The following is a 12,900-nucleotide window of genomic DNA, read 5'->3' as shown; positions in this document are numbered from 1 at the left end:
AAAGGAAGTAGGGGTCCAGGAGACACCAGGAGAGAGAGCTCAGCAAGGAAAGCTACAAAGTCCTAGTATCTCTGGGATGTAAGCTGGGAAGAAACCAAATTAGCTTAGAGAGTTAAGAACAGAGTAATAACTGCTCAGTTATTGCTTTGTGAAGCTTATCGTTAAACAAATATAAAAGAGTTTCAATTATTTGTGGGATAGCTGGGTTAAGAGAGAAACTAAGAAATAGTTTTATAAAAATAACATTAACAAAAATACAAAGTAAAAGTCTTTACATACAATAAAAATCAAAACAAACAAAAACACCAGTTTAAAAAAAAAAGAAAGAAAAGAAGGAAGGAAGGAAGGAAGGAAGGAAGGAAGGAAGGAAGAAAGAAAAGAAAAGACCAGAACAAAACATGGTAATTCTTTTGTTAGTCAACTGTTCCTGGGCATGGGGTTGCTCTCGACTGTGGGTGATATACTCAGTAATATGCCATGGAGAACACAGATTTTTGTTTGTTGCGCTGAAAGGAAGGAGGGAGGCAGGGAGGGAGGGAGGGAGGGAGAGAGAGAGAGAGAGAGAGAGAGAGAGAGAGAGAGAGAGAGAGAGAGAGAACAAAGAAAGGGATGGAGGGAAAGAAATTTTACAAGAAATTGCTCTGTAGGAAGAGTTGCCTGATTGGAAAACAGGATCAAGATACATTGTATCAAAACAAAACAAAACAAAAAACTGAAAATCTCCCACAACACCAAAAAGCCCCACAGGCTGTGGAGCTACAGGATGCGATTTCCACATGAAAAAATAAAATATATAATATTAAAACCTTCACAATTAGCAAAGAGCATTACATAAGCGGTTCTCTGTAGTTTCTGGAGAAAGCAACACTAAAAGAAATGACTATGTATCTGTTGTTTCTGTCAGGGAAAATCTGTCAAGACATTAGCTGTGAACTGAAGAATAGTAACAGAAGGAAATATTCACGGAGGTTGAATAAGGGGACTATAGAGGAACACATAGGGCTCAGGGGACTATAGAGGAACACATAGGGCTCAGGGGACTATAGAGGGACACGTAGGGCTCAGGGGACTATAGAGGAACACATAGGGCTCAGGGGACTATAGAGGGACACGTAGGGCTCAGGGGACTATAGAGGGACACGTAGGGCTAAGGGGACTATAGAGGGACACGTAGGGCTAAGGGGACTATAGAGGGACACGTAGGGCTCAGGGGACTATAGAGGAACACATAGGGCTCAGGGGACTATAGAGGGACACATAGGGCTAAGGGGACTATAGAGGGACACGTAGGGCTCAGGGGACTATAGAGGGACACGTAGGGCTCAGGGGACTATAGAGGAACACGTAGGGCTCAGGGGACTATAGAGGGACACGTAGGGCTAAGGGGACTATAGAGGGACACGTAGGGCTCAGGGGACTATAGAGGGACACGTAGGGCTCAGGGGACTACAGAGGGACACGTAGGGCTCAGGGGACTATAGAGGAACACATAGGGCTAAGGGGACTATAGAGGGACACGTAGGGCTCAGGGGACTATAGAGGGACACGTAGGGCTCAGGGGACTACAGAGGGACACGTAGGGCTCAGGGGACTATAGAGGGACACGTAGGGCTCAGGGGACTACAGAGGGACACGTAGGGCTCAGGGGACTACAGAGGGACACGTAGGGCTCAGGGGACTACAGAGGGACACGTAGGGCTCAGGGGACTACAGAGGGACACGTAGGGCTCAGGGGACTACAGAGGGACACGTAGGGCTAAGGGGACTATAGAGGGACACGTAGGGCTCAGGGGACTACAGAGGGACACGTAGGGCTCAGGGGACTACAGAGGGACACGTAGGGCTCAGGGGACTATAGAGGAACACATAGGGCTAAGGGGACTATAGAGGGACACGTAGGGCTCAGGGGACTATAGAGGGACACGTAGGGCTCAGGGGACTACAGAGGGACACGTAGGGCTAAGGGGACTATAGAGGGACACGTAGGGCTCAGGGGACTATAGAGGGACACGTAGGGCTCAGGGGACTACAGAGGGACACGTAGGGCTCAGGGGACTATAGAGGAACACGTAGGATCCTGCTGACCAGATGAAACAAAAGATAAAATCTTACCCAAATGATCTTTAGTATTATTACAGTAAACAGCATGCATGCCTTTGGATTCAGATGAATAAGGAATCCAGTACCAGATCTGCTACTGCGTATGAGGTGGCCCCGCAGCAGTCAAAAAATAATTATGTACACGTCATCTTCCTTATTCACTCATAGTTCAGTGCTTGTTTAACACTCACCAGGACTGGGCTCGATTCTCCAGCATTGTAAAGGAAAGCAAACAGAAGAGATGGAATAAAGGAAGTAAGGTGAGAGAGAGAGAGAGAGAGAGAGAGAGAGAGAGAGAGAGAGAGAGAATAAGATTATACAAAATCTACAAGGATGCTTCTTGAGATAAAGAATATACTTATTAAAGCCTGACACATAGTGTAAGAGTAACTAACAAACATTAATTTCATTTTATTCCTTATTTTATTCTTTCTTAATGCAGAGATTATAATGTTAATTGAAGAAACTATCATCATTAAAATCAAGTTTTGCTACAATAAACTCATCCCCTCCAAAAGTCCTCAAATTCATGACATCTTCAGTCATCGTCACATGTCACAGACACATACAATACAGTCTATTGAGCCATTACTTGTATGTGTGTTCAGGGCTGAATACTTCGAAGTGGATACTCCACCAGGGAGCTCACCCTTGGAGCAGACAGAGTCTTCCTCTTCCAGCAGCCAGTAACTAATTGACTGTAGCTCTTTATTTAGGGTAGGGCTTTGTGAGAGTTCCACAACCCACAATAGCATGCCACATGGTGTGGTCATTGTGCAGGTCTTGTTTAGGGACCGTCTTTTTGAGCATGGGTGCAGCTTGCCAGCCGTGTATAGAAGAGACTGCTTTGCAGCTGATGGTTTGGTCTTTCGGTTCTTACAATCTTTCTACCCTGTCTTCCACACTATCTCCTGAGCTTTCATTGTAGAGCTTGTGTTGCAGTTGTGTCAGTAGGGGTTGGGCACGCCACAGCCACCGATTTCTCTGTATTTTTGACAGGTTGATGGGTCCCCTGTAGTAGTTCCTATCAGCTGTAAAAAAGAAGCTTCTTTGACGAGAAGTGAGAGCTACTCATCTATGGGTGTCAGTAGTAGCATCTGGAATGCAGTTAGGAAGTTTATTGGTTTGGACAAACTTCAGTAGTAGGTTCTTCTCTAGGGTCTACAACCTCTCCAGTCACAGTTAGAAAGTTAGGTTTCTAGTACCAGGGATGACGTCTGCTCCACTGAGTGGACCTTAAGTCCAAATACATAGTTGTTGGTTACCCACAGTACATAAGTGACACTGTTGCTCCATTGGGATTATCTTGTCATAGTTGTCATTGTCGTGGTTGGTAGGCTTTTCACCTGGGTAAGACTCATTGTTTCTCTCTCACAGCTTGTATAGCACCGTCCCCTATGATAAAGGGCAGTCCTCAGGTACGAGGCTTTCCGAACAGATTCAGCTCAATTCTTTGAAGTCCTAAGTCTGAAGAGTGTGGGTGTGGTGTCTTCAACTAGAAAGTCTTATTTTCAGTTTTGTGAGGCAACCCAGGACAATGGCTATAGCCTACGTCGTGTGGAATATCTCTTGACTAAATGAAAATAACTTCTTTTTAAAAAATTATGTGTGTGTGTGTGTGTGTGTGTGTGTGTGTGTGTGTGTAGGACAACTTGTGGAAATGTTTTCTCCCTTTCTACCGTGAAGCTCTCAGGGATCAAACTCTGGTCATTAAACTTGGCAGTAAGCTTCTTTATCCACTAAACCATCTCGGCAGCCCTGTAAACGTGTTTTTTTTTTTAAATTTAATTTAATGTCTTTTACTCAAATGGGTTTGCCCTATTACATTTTCAGGTTAGTTTGTCTAAAAGTTAGTTGTATAAAATCAAATAAGAGTGGTGTGCTGCCTAGGTTTATGTCAACTGACATAAGCTAGAGTCATTGAAAAGGAGGGAGGCCCAGCTGAGAAAATGCTTCTGTAAGATCAGGCGGTAGGCAGGTCTGTAAGGGCGGGTTCTTAATTAGTAATTGATGTGGGATGGCCCACCCCATTGTGGGTGGGGCCACACCCTGAGCTGTGGTTCTGGCTCATATAAGAAAACAGGCTGAAGCCAGAAAATGGTGGAACACTCCTTTAATTCCAGCACTTAGAAAGCAGAGACAGGTAGATCCAGTCTCAACTACAGAGTGAGTTCCAGGACAACAATAAAGAAACCCTGTTTGAGGAAAGGGAGAGAGAGAGAGAGAGAGAGAGAGAGAGAGAAGCAAGCCAGTAAGCAGCACTCCTCCAGCTACAGGGAGCGGCACTTTTTGAAAGAATTAGAAGGATTAGGAGGTGTGGCTTTGTTGGAAGAGGTGTGTCACTGATAATATATGGGCTTTGAGGTTTCAAATGCCCAAAACATTCCTAGTTAGCTCTTTCTGTCTCATATTTGGAGACCAAATTGTAAGCTCTCCAGCACCATGCCTGCCTGCTTCCTGCCATGTCCCCCCAAATGGTCATGGACTCACATGCTCTGGATGTGAGCCCCTAGTTAAACAAGCTCTTTTATAAATTGCCTTGGTTATAGTATTTTATCACAGCATTAGAAAACTAAACAAGAACAAACACTAAGAGTTCAAGGCCAGCCTGAGTTATGTAGTGAGATGTCAGTGTAAAACTAAACAAAACAACCTCTTCTACTCCAAGCCACAAGGAAAATGTTCTTCTGGGAGCATAATAGCTTTTCTTGAAGAAAAATAATTCCATCCAAATGTCTTTTTTTTTCTCTGTCAGATAGTCAGAGTTCGGCCTAGGCTGAGCACAGATTGGCGTTTAGGACATTTTCAGTGGCACTGCCATTTTGTTGGCCTGTTTCAGACCTAACATAGCTGCTTGCAACTCTGGTGGCAGGAGATCTGACACCCTATTTAGCTTTCTGTGTGCACCAGGCTTGCGCACAGTGCATCAACATACACGCAGGCTAAAACACTCATACACATAAAAGTAAATGCGTCTTCAAAAAATACTGCTGCCAATCTAGAGAGAACCCTAAAGACACATATACTGTTTTCTACTTCCAGTACCTTTCTTTCTTTCTTTCTTTCTTTCTTTCTTTCTTTCTTTTTTTGGTCTGCCTGTCCCCAAATCTCACAGCCGTTTTACTTCCCAGTCTCCTTTTAACTGTCTCAGGTCTCATGCCCCAACCTCTAATTTAAATGTTAGCTACCAGCCTGGCAAGTAACCAAGTAAATTAAATATCTCAATTAGTTAATAACAGAGTAAATAGCTCAATAGATGGTCTCTCTGAGAGAAAGGAGAAATGAGCAGAAGACAGAGAGAGGGAAGGGGGGAGGAGAGGAGGGAGGGAGGGAGGGAGGGAGACTGACCATACGCATTCAAGGTGTGCAGCTCTATACATGTACTGCACACTGACAGATACACTTTCGACTTTTTTTCCTCCCCAGTGGGACTAGGACTTCGTTTTTGAGGCAGGGTTTCTCTGTGTAGCCCTGAGTGTCCTGGAAGTCCTGTAAGGCATGCAAGACTCTAGACCAGTCTTGCCTCAGAGATCTGCCTGCATCTGCCTTGTGAATGGCGGGATTGAAAGCGTAGGCCACCACAGCCTGGCTGGACTCGGGCTCATAAACAGCCCCTAAAGAAAATCTATTCTGTGGACTCTCCCTTGTAGAGTACTGTAATTCTAGTAGACACAGTAACTTTTAGAAATGTCTTAGGAGCTATTTGTTACACTGTATTAGAAAGTTGCTTTGAGGAAACCCGTATCTTACCAACTTCGCAATGCCTTATTATTGAAGGTGGTGGGATGGGACACTTTGTAACTGACCATGTATATGGTATTAAATTAGGGAAAGTCCCAACTATCCAAGTGACCAGAGTCCTCCGAGGAGGAAGTTTTCGTTTTAGTCATTCACGTGGAGATGCGATTTGTTCATGTTTGAAATCCTGTGTGATGAGGAGTGGACGTGGAGTGCGATTGATGACAAACAGTCTTTAGTAGGTGGTGGGGTGCGAGAAGTAGAATTGTTTCCGGAAAGGACTGGTATTAAGGTGGAGGCTGGGAGCGAACGCTCCTACACTGAACAAACACTTGGGATTTTTGCTTTTTGTTTTGTTTTGTTTTGTTTTTTGACTACCCACACGCCAGGGCCTATTCGTGTGTCCGGATGAGTGTTGGTCCTTGATAATTCTCTATTCTGGTAATCTCAGGAACTCGAGCTGTCTTCCGACCTCCTTCCTCCGAGGCCCGCTGGAGGCGGGAGGTGGCTGGGCGAGGCCCTTCGTCGTCGCGCGCGGGGCACACATCGGCCGCGTCCTCCCGGGAGCGTCTGTCAAGGCGTGGGAGGAGGAGGGGGAAAACACGCTCCGTTCTCGCCGGCCCCTTTTCGGGGCCAGAGTCTCCCGAATCACACCCCCCTCTCCGCCCGGCCCCCACGCCGCCGCAGCTCCTGGGTGGGGAGGGTGGGTGGGGGGAACTTTTGGGGAAGTCGAGGAACTCGGCGGCCTGGGGGAGGAGGGTTAGAGGGGGGAGGGTTGGGGGGGTCCCCGGAGCCGAGGCCCGGCGGGGACGCACAGGGCTCCGGCCGCAGTTCTCCCGGCGGCCTCGCGGGGGCGCCGGCGCGGCCGATCAGGTGACCGAGCGCCGGTCGCGGGCTGCGGGGAAGCCGCCTCGTTCTCAGCCGCCGCCGCCGCCGCCGCCGCACCTAGCGGAGGAGCCGGGAAAGGCGTCCCGGGTGGTGTGGTGTGTGTGTGTGTGTGTGTGTGCTGGGGCGGAGAGCGCCGCGGGTGGAGGCGGAAGGGCGGCGGGCGGAAGCGAGCGCCGCGGCTGCTGTGTCACGGCGCGCGGGTGGGCGCACGGCATGGGCGCGCCGCGCTGAGGCGGAGGTCGCGGGGCGGGCGGGCCTGAGGGAGGCGGCGAGCCGGGGAGTTGCGCGCCCGGCGGCGGCGGCGGCGGCGGCGGCGGCGGCCGCACCACCATGTCGCGCTCCGTGCTGCAGCCCAGTCAGCAGAAGCTGGCGGAGAAGCTCACCATCCTCAACGACCGGGGCGTCGGCATGCTCACGCGCCTCTACAACATCAAGAAGGTGCGCACGGGCCGGCGAGGCCGGGCGGCGGCGGGAGGGGACGGGGCGGAGGAGGTGGGGGAAAGGCCGCGAGCTCGGCCTGCTGCTCGCGCGGGGCCTCCCGGGTGGAGGGGGGTGGGGAGGGAGAGCCGCGGCCTAGAGTGAGCCTCGGGGACCGGGCGAGCATGGAAGCCATTTCCCGGCTCCCCGGCGGCGGGAAGCGGCAGGGGCCGCGCATGGCCGCCGAGGGCGCGCGGCCTTGCCGGGGCTGCGGCCGGCGGGCCCGGGTTTCTTGGCGTGTGAGTGTGGGAATGTGGAGGCCGACCCTCCGCTCCCCTACTTGGACACTTGGTTTGTCGTTCGTCGAATAAAGACACCCCCCCTCCACTACCGCCCCCTCCCACCCTCCACCCCGGCGGCTTGTTGACGTTTAGGATAATTTCATGTTGAAGATGGACAGGAGGGGGAAGTGAGGGTGGAACCGGTTTTCGTCTGAAATTCTTGTAGGCTGTGAGTCACTAGAACAGGAATAACCACCTTTCCTCGCCTCCTCGTTTTAGTTTTCCCCAGCCCTATCTGATTAGCACCAAAGCAACATTTCTTAAAGTACAATGGCTGTATAAAATTAAAAAAAACCAGTGCTTTCTTATGGCTGTTCCCTTCGCAGCACAGTACACAGTAGGACGATTTGAGCAACTAGCCCGTGAGCCTATTGAAAATCTGCGTGTCTTCAGATTAGGGACTGGAAGGCTGTATTGAAGTTAAGAAAAGTAGGTCTAAAGATGGAAAAAAAGGAATTTCCATTAATTTACCTTAGAGGAAAACAGCTCCAAATCCATTTGTTTTAAGATCGTTTTGGTAAGCCTCACTGAATGTGGTAAAGAGAAAAAATAGGACGTGAAATGTCTTTTTGACAATAGCAGTAACGTATAGGTTGTGCGTATTGTTGACGATTCTTTTAAAATTTAGAATCAAAGCATTTCAGTATAAACTTGTTTTATTCCTGCAGTTTGATTTAGACACTGCAATTCTGAAGCACACTGTTTTAAGCCAGTAACACTACACGTTGGGAAAGGCTGGCTGTGCTGTTCTGGCTGTTCCCTTGCTTTTAATGATTCTGTCTAAACCCACCACAGCCTGGAGCGAGGGTGTGTGTACTCACTGTGCTTGTGCCAGGAGGAAGCCCTCTGCTTTCATGCCTTGAGTGTAAGTGTATGAGGCTAGGGAAAATTCAAGCTTGCCTAAGTTGCATTGATGAGGACTTTTGGATTTCACTGCCTAAGCAATTTGGAAATCAAGTTTTAGATGGACTTTGTTAAAAAACAAAAAACGGAACCCAGCAAGTCAAATGTTACTAAAAGTTACTAGACCTGTGGTATTGTGGTTAAAGGAAATGGCTATGATGGTTTCTCAAAAGAGGAAGTGAGAGTAACATCAAAAGTGATTTGGGCACTTGAGCAAACTACTTTCGTTAATGCAGCCAAGACACTAAACATTTTATAGTAAAAATAGAAACTGACTTTAATAGTTCATTTCCATGGGTACTACTAGTAAGTGGAATTCCAAGTATTTAAACTTAACAATTCCAGTTTGCTGCCATTTTCACTTCCTGTTTTGAGAAACTTGGGGCTTTTGTGTTGACTACTAAAATGGAAAATAAGTGGATTTGATCATTATGTCTAATTGCCGAGCATTTTGAGTTATTGAAATGCTGTGTATTTCAGCTCTTATGTGTATTTGTAGTTTCTTGAACTAATTTGCCTACTTGGCTTATGAGTTCCTTCTGGGAAGGGTAGTTTAGCTTTGGTCAGGAGAGAGAGAGAGAGAGAGAGAGAAAGAGAGAGAGAGAGAGAGAGAGAGAAGCAGAGTCAGACAGAGAGAGATAGGAAGAGAGAGAGAGAGAGAGAAGCAGAGTCAGAGAGAGTTAGGAAGGGAGAGAGGGAGAGAGACAGAGAGAGAGGTTAGTGGAAAACTTGCACGTCTCTGTTCTCTTGTTCCACTTCGAAGGTTCCAGGGTTCAGACTAGGTCATCGTCAGGCTTAGCTGGTGTGAGTGCTTTTGGGCTCTGAACCATCTTGCTTCCCTTTAGGTAGATTTTGAATCTTTTAGCCTATGAAATTGCCTGTCTATATCTTCCCAGCTGGCTAAGGATTGAAACATTTGTTTCAACATCTTGCCAAAGAAGTAAGATCTGTTTACCATGTGTTTATAAGGTTCATGTTGTCAGCATTCTTATGGCAGTATCAATCACATAATCTTTTTATTTGTTTCTATGTTTTTTAGACTTTTAAGTTTGATAAGTGTGAGTGTTTTGACTGCATGTGTTTCTGCAGTATGTGTGTGCCTGCTGCATACAGAGGCCAGAAGAGGGTGTTAGATCCCATGGGACTGGAATTAAGATGATTGTGAACTCCAGTTCATCTTTCAAAACCTGGCACACATGTTCTTAGCATCTTCCCGTCTTTCCTAGCCTAACGTCTCCTACAGTCTCGTTTCCCACAATCCTCCTTACACACTGCGTTTTGGTTAACTAGCTACACACCTCTCTTCCATCAAGATATGAGTGTCTCAACAGTGGACTTAATATACCCGTTTCTCTCATGCTAGAGAAGACATTCAGTAAATGGAGAGTAAACAAATAGGGAGGAATTCCTCCCTTCATTGAGACAACCTAGCTTATAAGGAAGCCTTCTTTTAAAAGATTTTTTTGAGCACTCAGGAGGCAGAGGCAAGAGGATCACTGTGAGTTTAAAGCTAGCCTGGTCTACAAAGTGAGTCTAGGATAGCCAGTGTTACACAGAGAAACCCTGTCTCAAAAAACCAAAAAAAAAAAAAAAAAAAAAAAAAAAAAAGAGATTATTTGAAGTGATCATATACAGATCTATTTACACATTATCCATTTAAGATCTTAGGAAATTTGATGTTATTACAATACTACAGTACTATGGTTTAACAGGGAATAATTTTATCATTGTCCAATTAAGCATATAGTTTATCAAAGCCTACAATATTGTTAAATTCTTAATAACAGTATCAACTCTTATACTCTTAAGAGCTTACTATATTCACTAACTAATGCAATATTGAAAAGAGTGGGTGAAAATCCTAGGCGTGTGATTACTATTAATTGAACTATTAATTAAACAAACTTAGTTTGAGTACTATTAATGAAATCAACTTAGGCTAATCATGATTCCTAGTTGCATTTCTTGTATTGCAGGTTACATAGTTTTTAGGGTACAAATTAGTATTTGACTTTGTGATTTCATACCCCAGAGAGTGCTGGGAAGCCAGTCCCAGAGACTGAACTTGCTAGAAGTGGTCTACCACCAACTCTCAACTTCACTATTTGTCTTTGAAAATGAAAATTACAGATGAAAACTTTTACTTGCTGGGTTTCTCTTCATTCTAATTTTATGTTTTAAGGATACTCTCCATTTTATTTCTGTTAGTTCCCCCACACACCCCTGTTTTTCCAAGTCAGGGTTTCTCTGTGTAAACTTGATTGTCCTGGACTCACTTTATAGACCAGACTGACCTTGGACTCACAGAGATTCTCTGCTTCAGCACTGGGATTACAGGCATGCACCACTGCACCCAGCTTATCTCTGTTAGTTTTACTTACGTGGTTAGTTCTTTCAGCTTGTACATGTTAAAGTATATCAGGGTCTAAATCTTAGCAGTAACTGTAAAGGGAGCTAAAGAGACAGCTCAGCTGGTAAAGGGCTTGCTTGCTATACAAGCATAAGCTCCTGATTTTAGTCCCCAGAACTGACCTAAAATGCCAGGGTTGTAGTCCAGCCCCAGGGACATAGAGACAGGTGGATTCCTGGAGCTTGCTGGCTAGCCAGCTGGCCTAACCTAATTATCCAGAGCAGCCATCCCCAGGTCCCAGTGAGAGACCATAGCTCAAAAACGAACGAATGCATGGATGAATGAATGAAAGCAAGCTCCTGGGGAGTGACACCAGAGTGACCTCTGGCCTCTACTTGTACATAATGTGTGCACACAGGTAAACTCAACCCACTTAAAATCACAAAGGAAAAATAAATTTAACATGCCGAGTTAATGCAAAATACATATTACCAAAGACATTTGAATTAAAATTTAAAATTTTCTTCTTACTACATTACAAAACCAAACCGAAATCTCCATTGATAATCACTGATACATTGATCAGAAAATGAAAATGATCTTTTCATACAATTCCATACAGATTTCATCACAAGTAGTCCATAGTCAAAAGGAAAATTATTCCTGTCTTTGTATATTTCTGTAAGGTTATTGGCATATTAGTTTTAGATGCATATTTCTTTTAGATGTTTAAAAATTGATTTGGATCTACCTGAAGTCAGATTTCTGAAGAGCCTACTATGAAATTTCAGGAGCAGTGAGCTGGCTCAGTGAGTAAAGGGACTTCTGCCAGGTGTGATGGCCTGAGTGTGACCCTCAGGATCCATGTAGGAGCCAGGCGTGGTGGCGCACGCACACCTGTAATCCCAGCACTCAGGAGGCAGAGGCCAGCCTGGTCTACAGAGTGAGTCTCCGGACAGCTGCTCTACAGACCGAGTTCCAGGGCAGCCAGGGTTGTTAGATTAAAAGAGAAAGAAAAGAAAAGAGATCCACATGGTGCAAGGATAGACCTGAGTGACTGGAAAGTGCTGTCTTCTGACCTCCACATGCGCTCCCTGACATGTGTGCTCCCTGGCATGTGTGCTTCCCCCGGCACATGTGAGCATGTCCCTTTCCACATTTCTCTTTCTGTCCCTTCTTATGCACACAAAATAAATAATTTTCTTCACTGACTCAGCAGTCAAGAGCATTGGCTGTTCTTCCAGAGGATTTGGTTTCATTCCCAGCACCCACATGGCAACTCACAGCTGTCTTAACTTTATTTCTAGAGGATCTCACTCTTTTTTGGCCTGTGGAGATGCCAGGCATGTCCACAGTTGCACACTCAGGCATTAAAGATTAAATTCCACAACTTTTGATCAGTAGACTAGACAAAGACACAAAATATGTTATAAAATACCTTAGCTAATAGCTTTTATTTCTTTTTCTAAGTTCTCCTTTTATTACTTAGTTATTTTTAATTACAATTTATTCAGATTACATCCTAATTGTTATCCCCTCACTTGAGTCTTCCTGTCCCCCCCCCCCCCCCCGCTTTGCCCTATTCCTCTCCTCTAGACTTCTGACAGAAGGGGACCTCCTCCCCCACCATATGACCACAGCCTATCAAGTCTCGTTGGGATAGCCTGCTTCCCCTTCCTCTGTGTGCCACAGGGCTTCCCCACCAAGGGAAAGTGATCAAATTGGGGGCACCAGAGTTCCTGTCAGAGGCAGTCCCTGCTCTCCCCACAACTGTGGAGAATGAGCTGTCCATTGGCTAGATCTGAACAGGGGTCTAGGTTTACTGCATGCACTGTCCTTGGTTGGTACAACAGTTTGTGCAGTCCACACGGTACACCCCTGTGTTGTGGTCAGAGGAGAAACTTGGAGGACGTTGTGTTTTTCATCCATCATCATGGGGGTGCTAGGGACCGAACTCTCGTCGTCGTCGTCAGACATGGTGGCCAGAGTCTTTCCCAGCTGAGCCATCTAGCCAACCTTAATTTTTTTTTTTTAAGCCATACAAACTATACTTACCTGTACTTAGATTTTATTTTTCCAAGTTTCATGACATATTTTGTGGGTTGAGATTCACATTTAGGTAAAGTTTTAATACTAATTTGTTTTAGCCTTGAACAAATTATT

General features: G+C 45.9%; 1 protein-coding gene across 4 annotated transcripts in view; it reads left to right on the top strand.

The window, feature by feature from the left end:
• The first annotated feature begins 6,776 nt into the window (after positions 1-6,776).
• NCKAP1 (NCK associated protein 1) overlaps positions 6,777-12,900 on the top strand; it is an 82,323-nt gene continuing 76,199 nt past the window's right edge. For 2 of the 4 annotated variants that reach the window (XM_084799176.1, XM_084799173.1), the window contains exon 1: positions 6,778-7,164. In XM_084799176.1, coding sequence (XP_084655302.1) covers positions 7,057-7,164 — 108 coding nt within the window. In that variant the 5' untranslated portion in view covers positions 6,778-7,056. Of the gene's footprint in view, positions 7,165-12,900 lie in introns of all 4 variants that reach the window. The other 2 variants (XM_084799174.1, XM_084799175.1) reach the window with 2 other exon arrangements.

This window comes from Acomys minous (genome assembly GCF_964271855.1).
Source record: "Acomys minous genome assembly, chromosome: 10".
NCBI classification, from domain to species: domain Eukaryota; kingdom Metazoa; phylum Chordata; class Mammalia; order Rodentia; family Muridae; genus Acomys; species Acomys minous.
The sequence above is the reverse complement of the archived record's forward strand: the minus strand, read 5'-3'. Positions and strand labels throughout refer to the sequence as shown.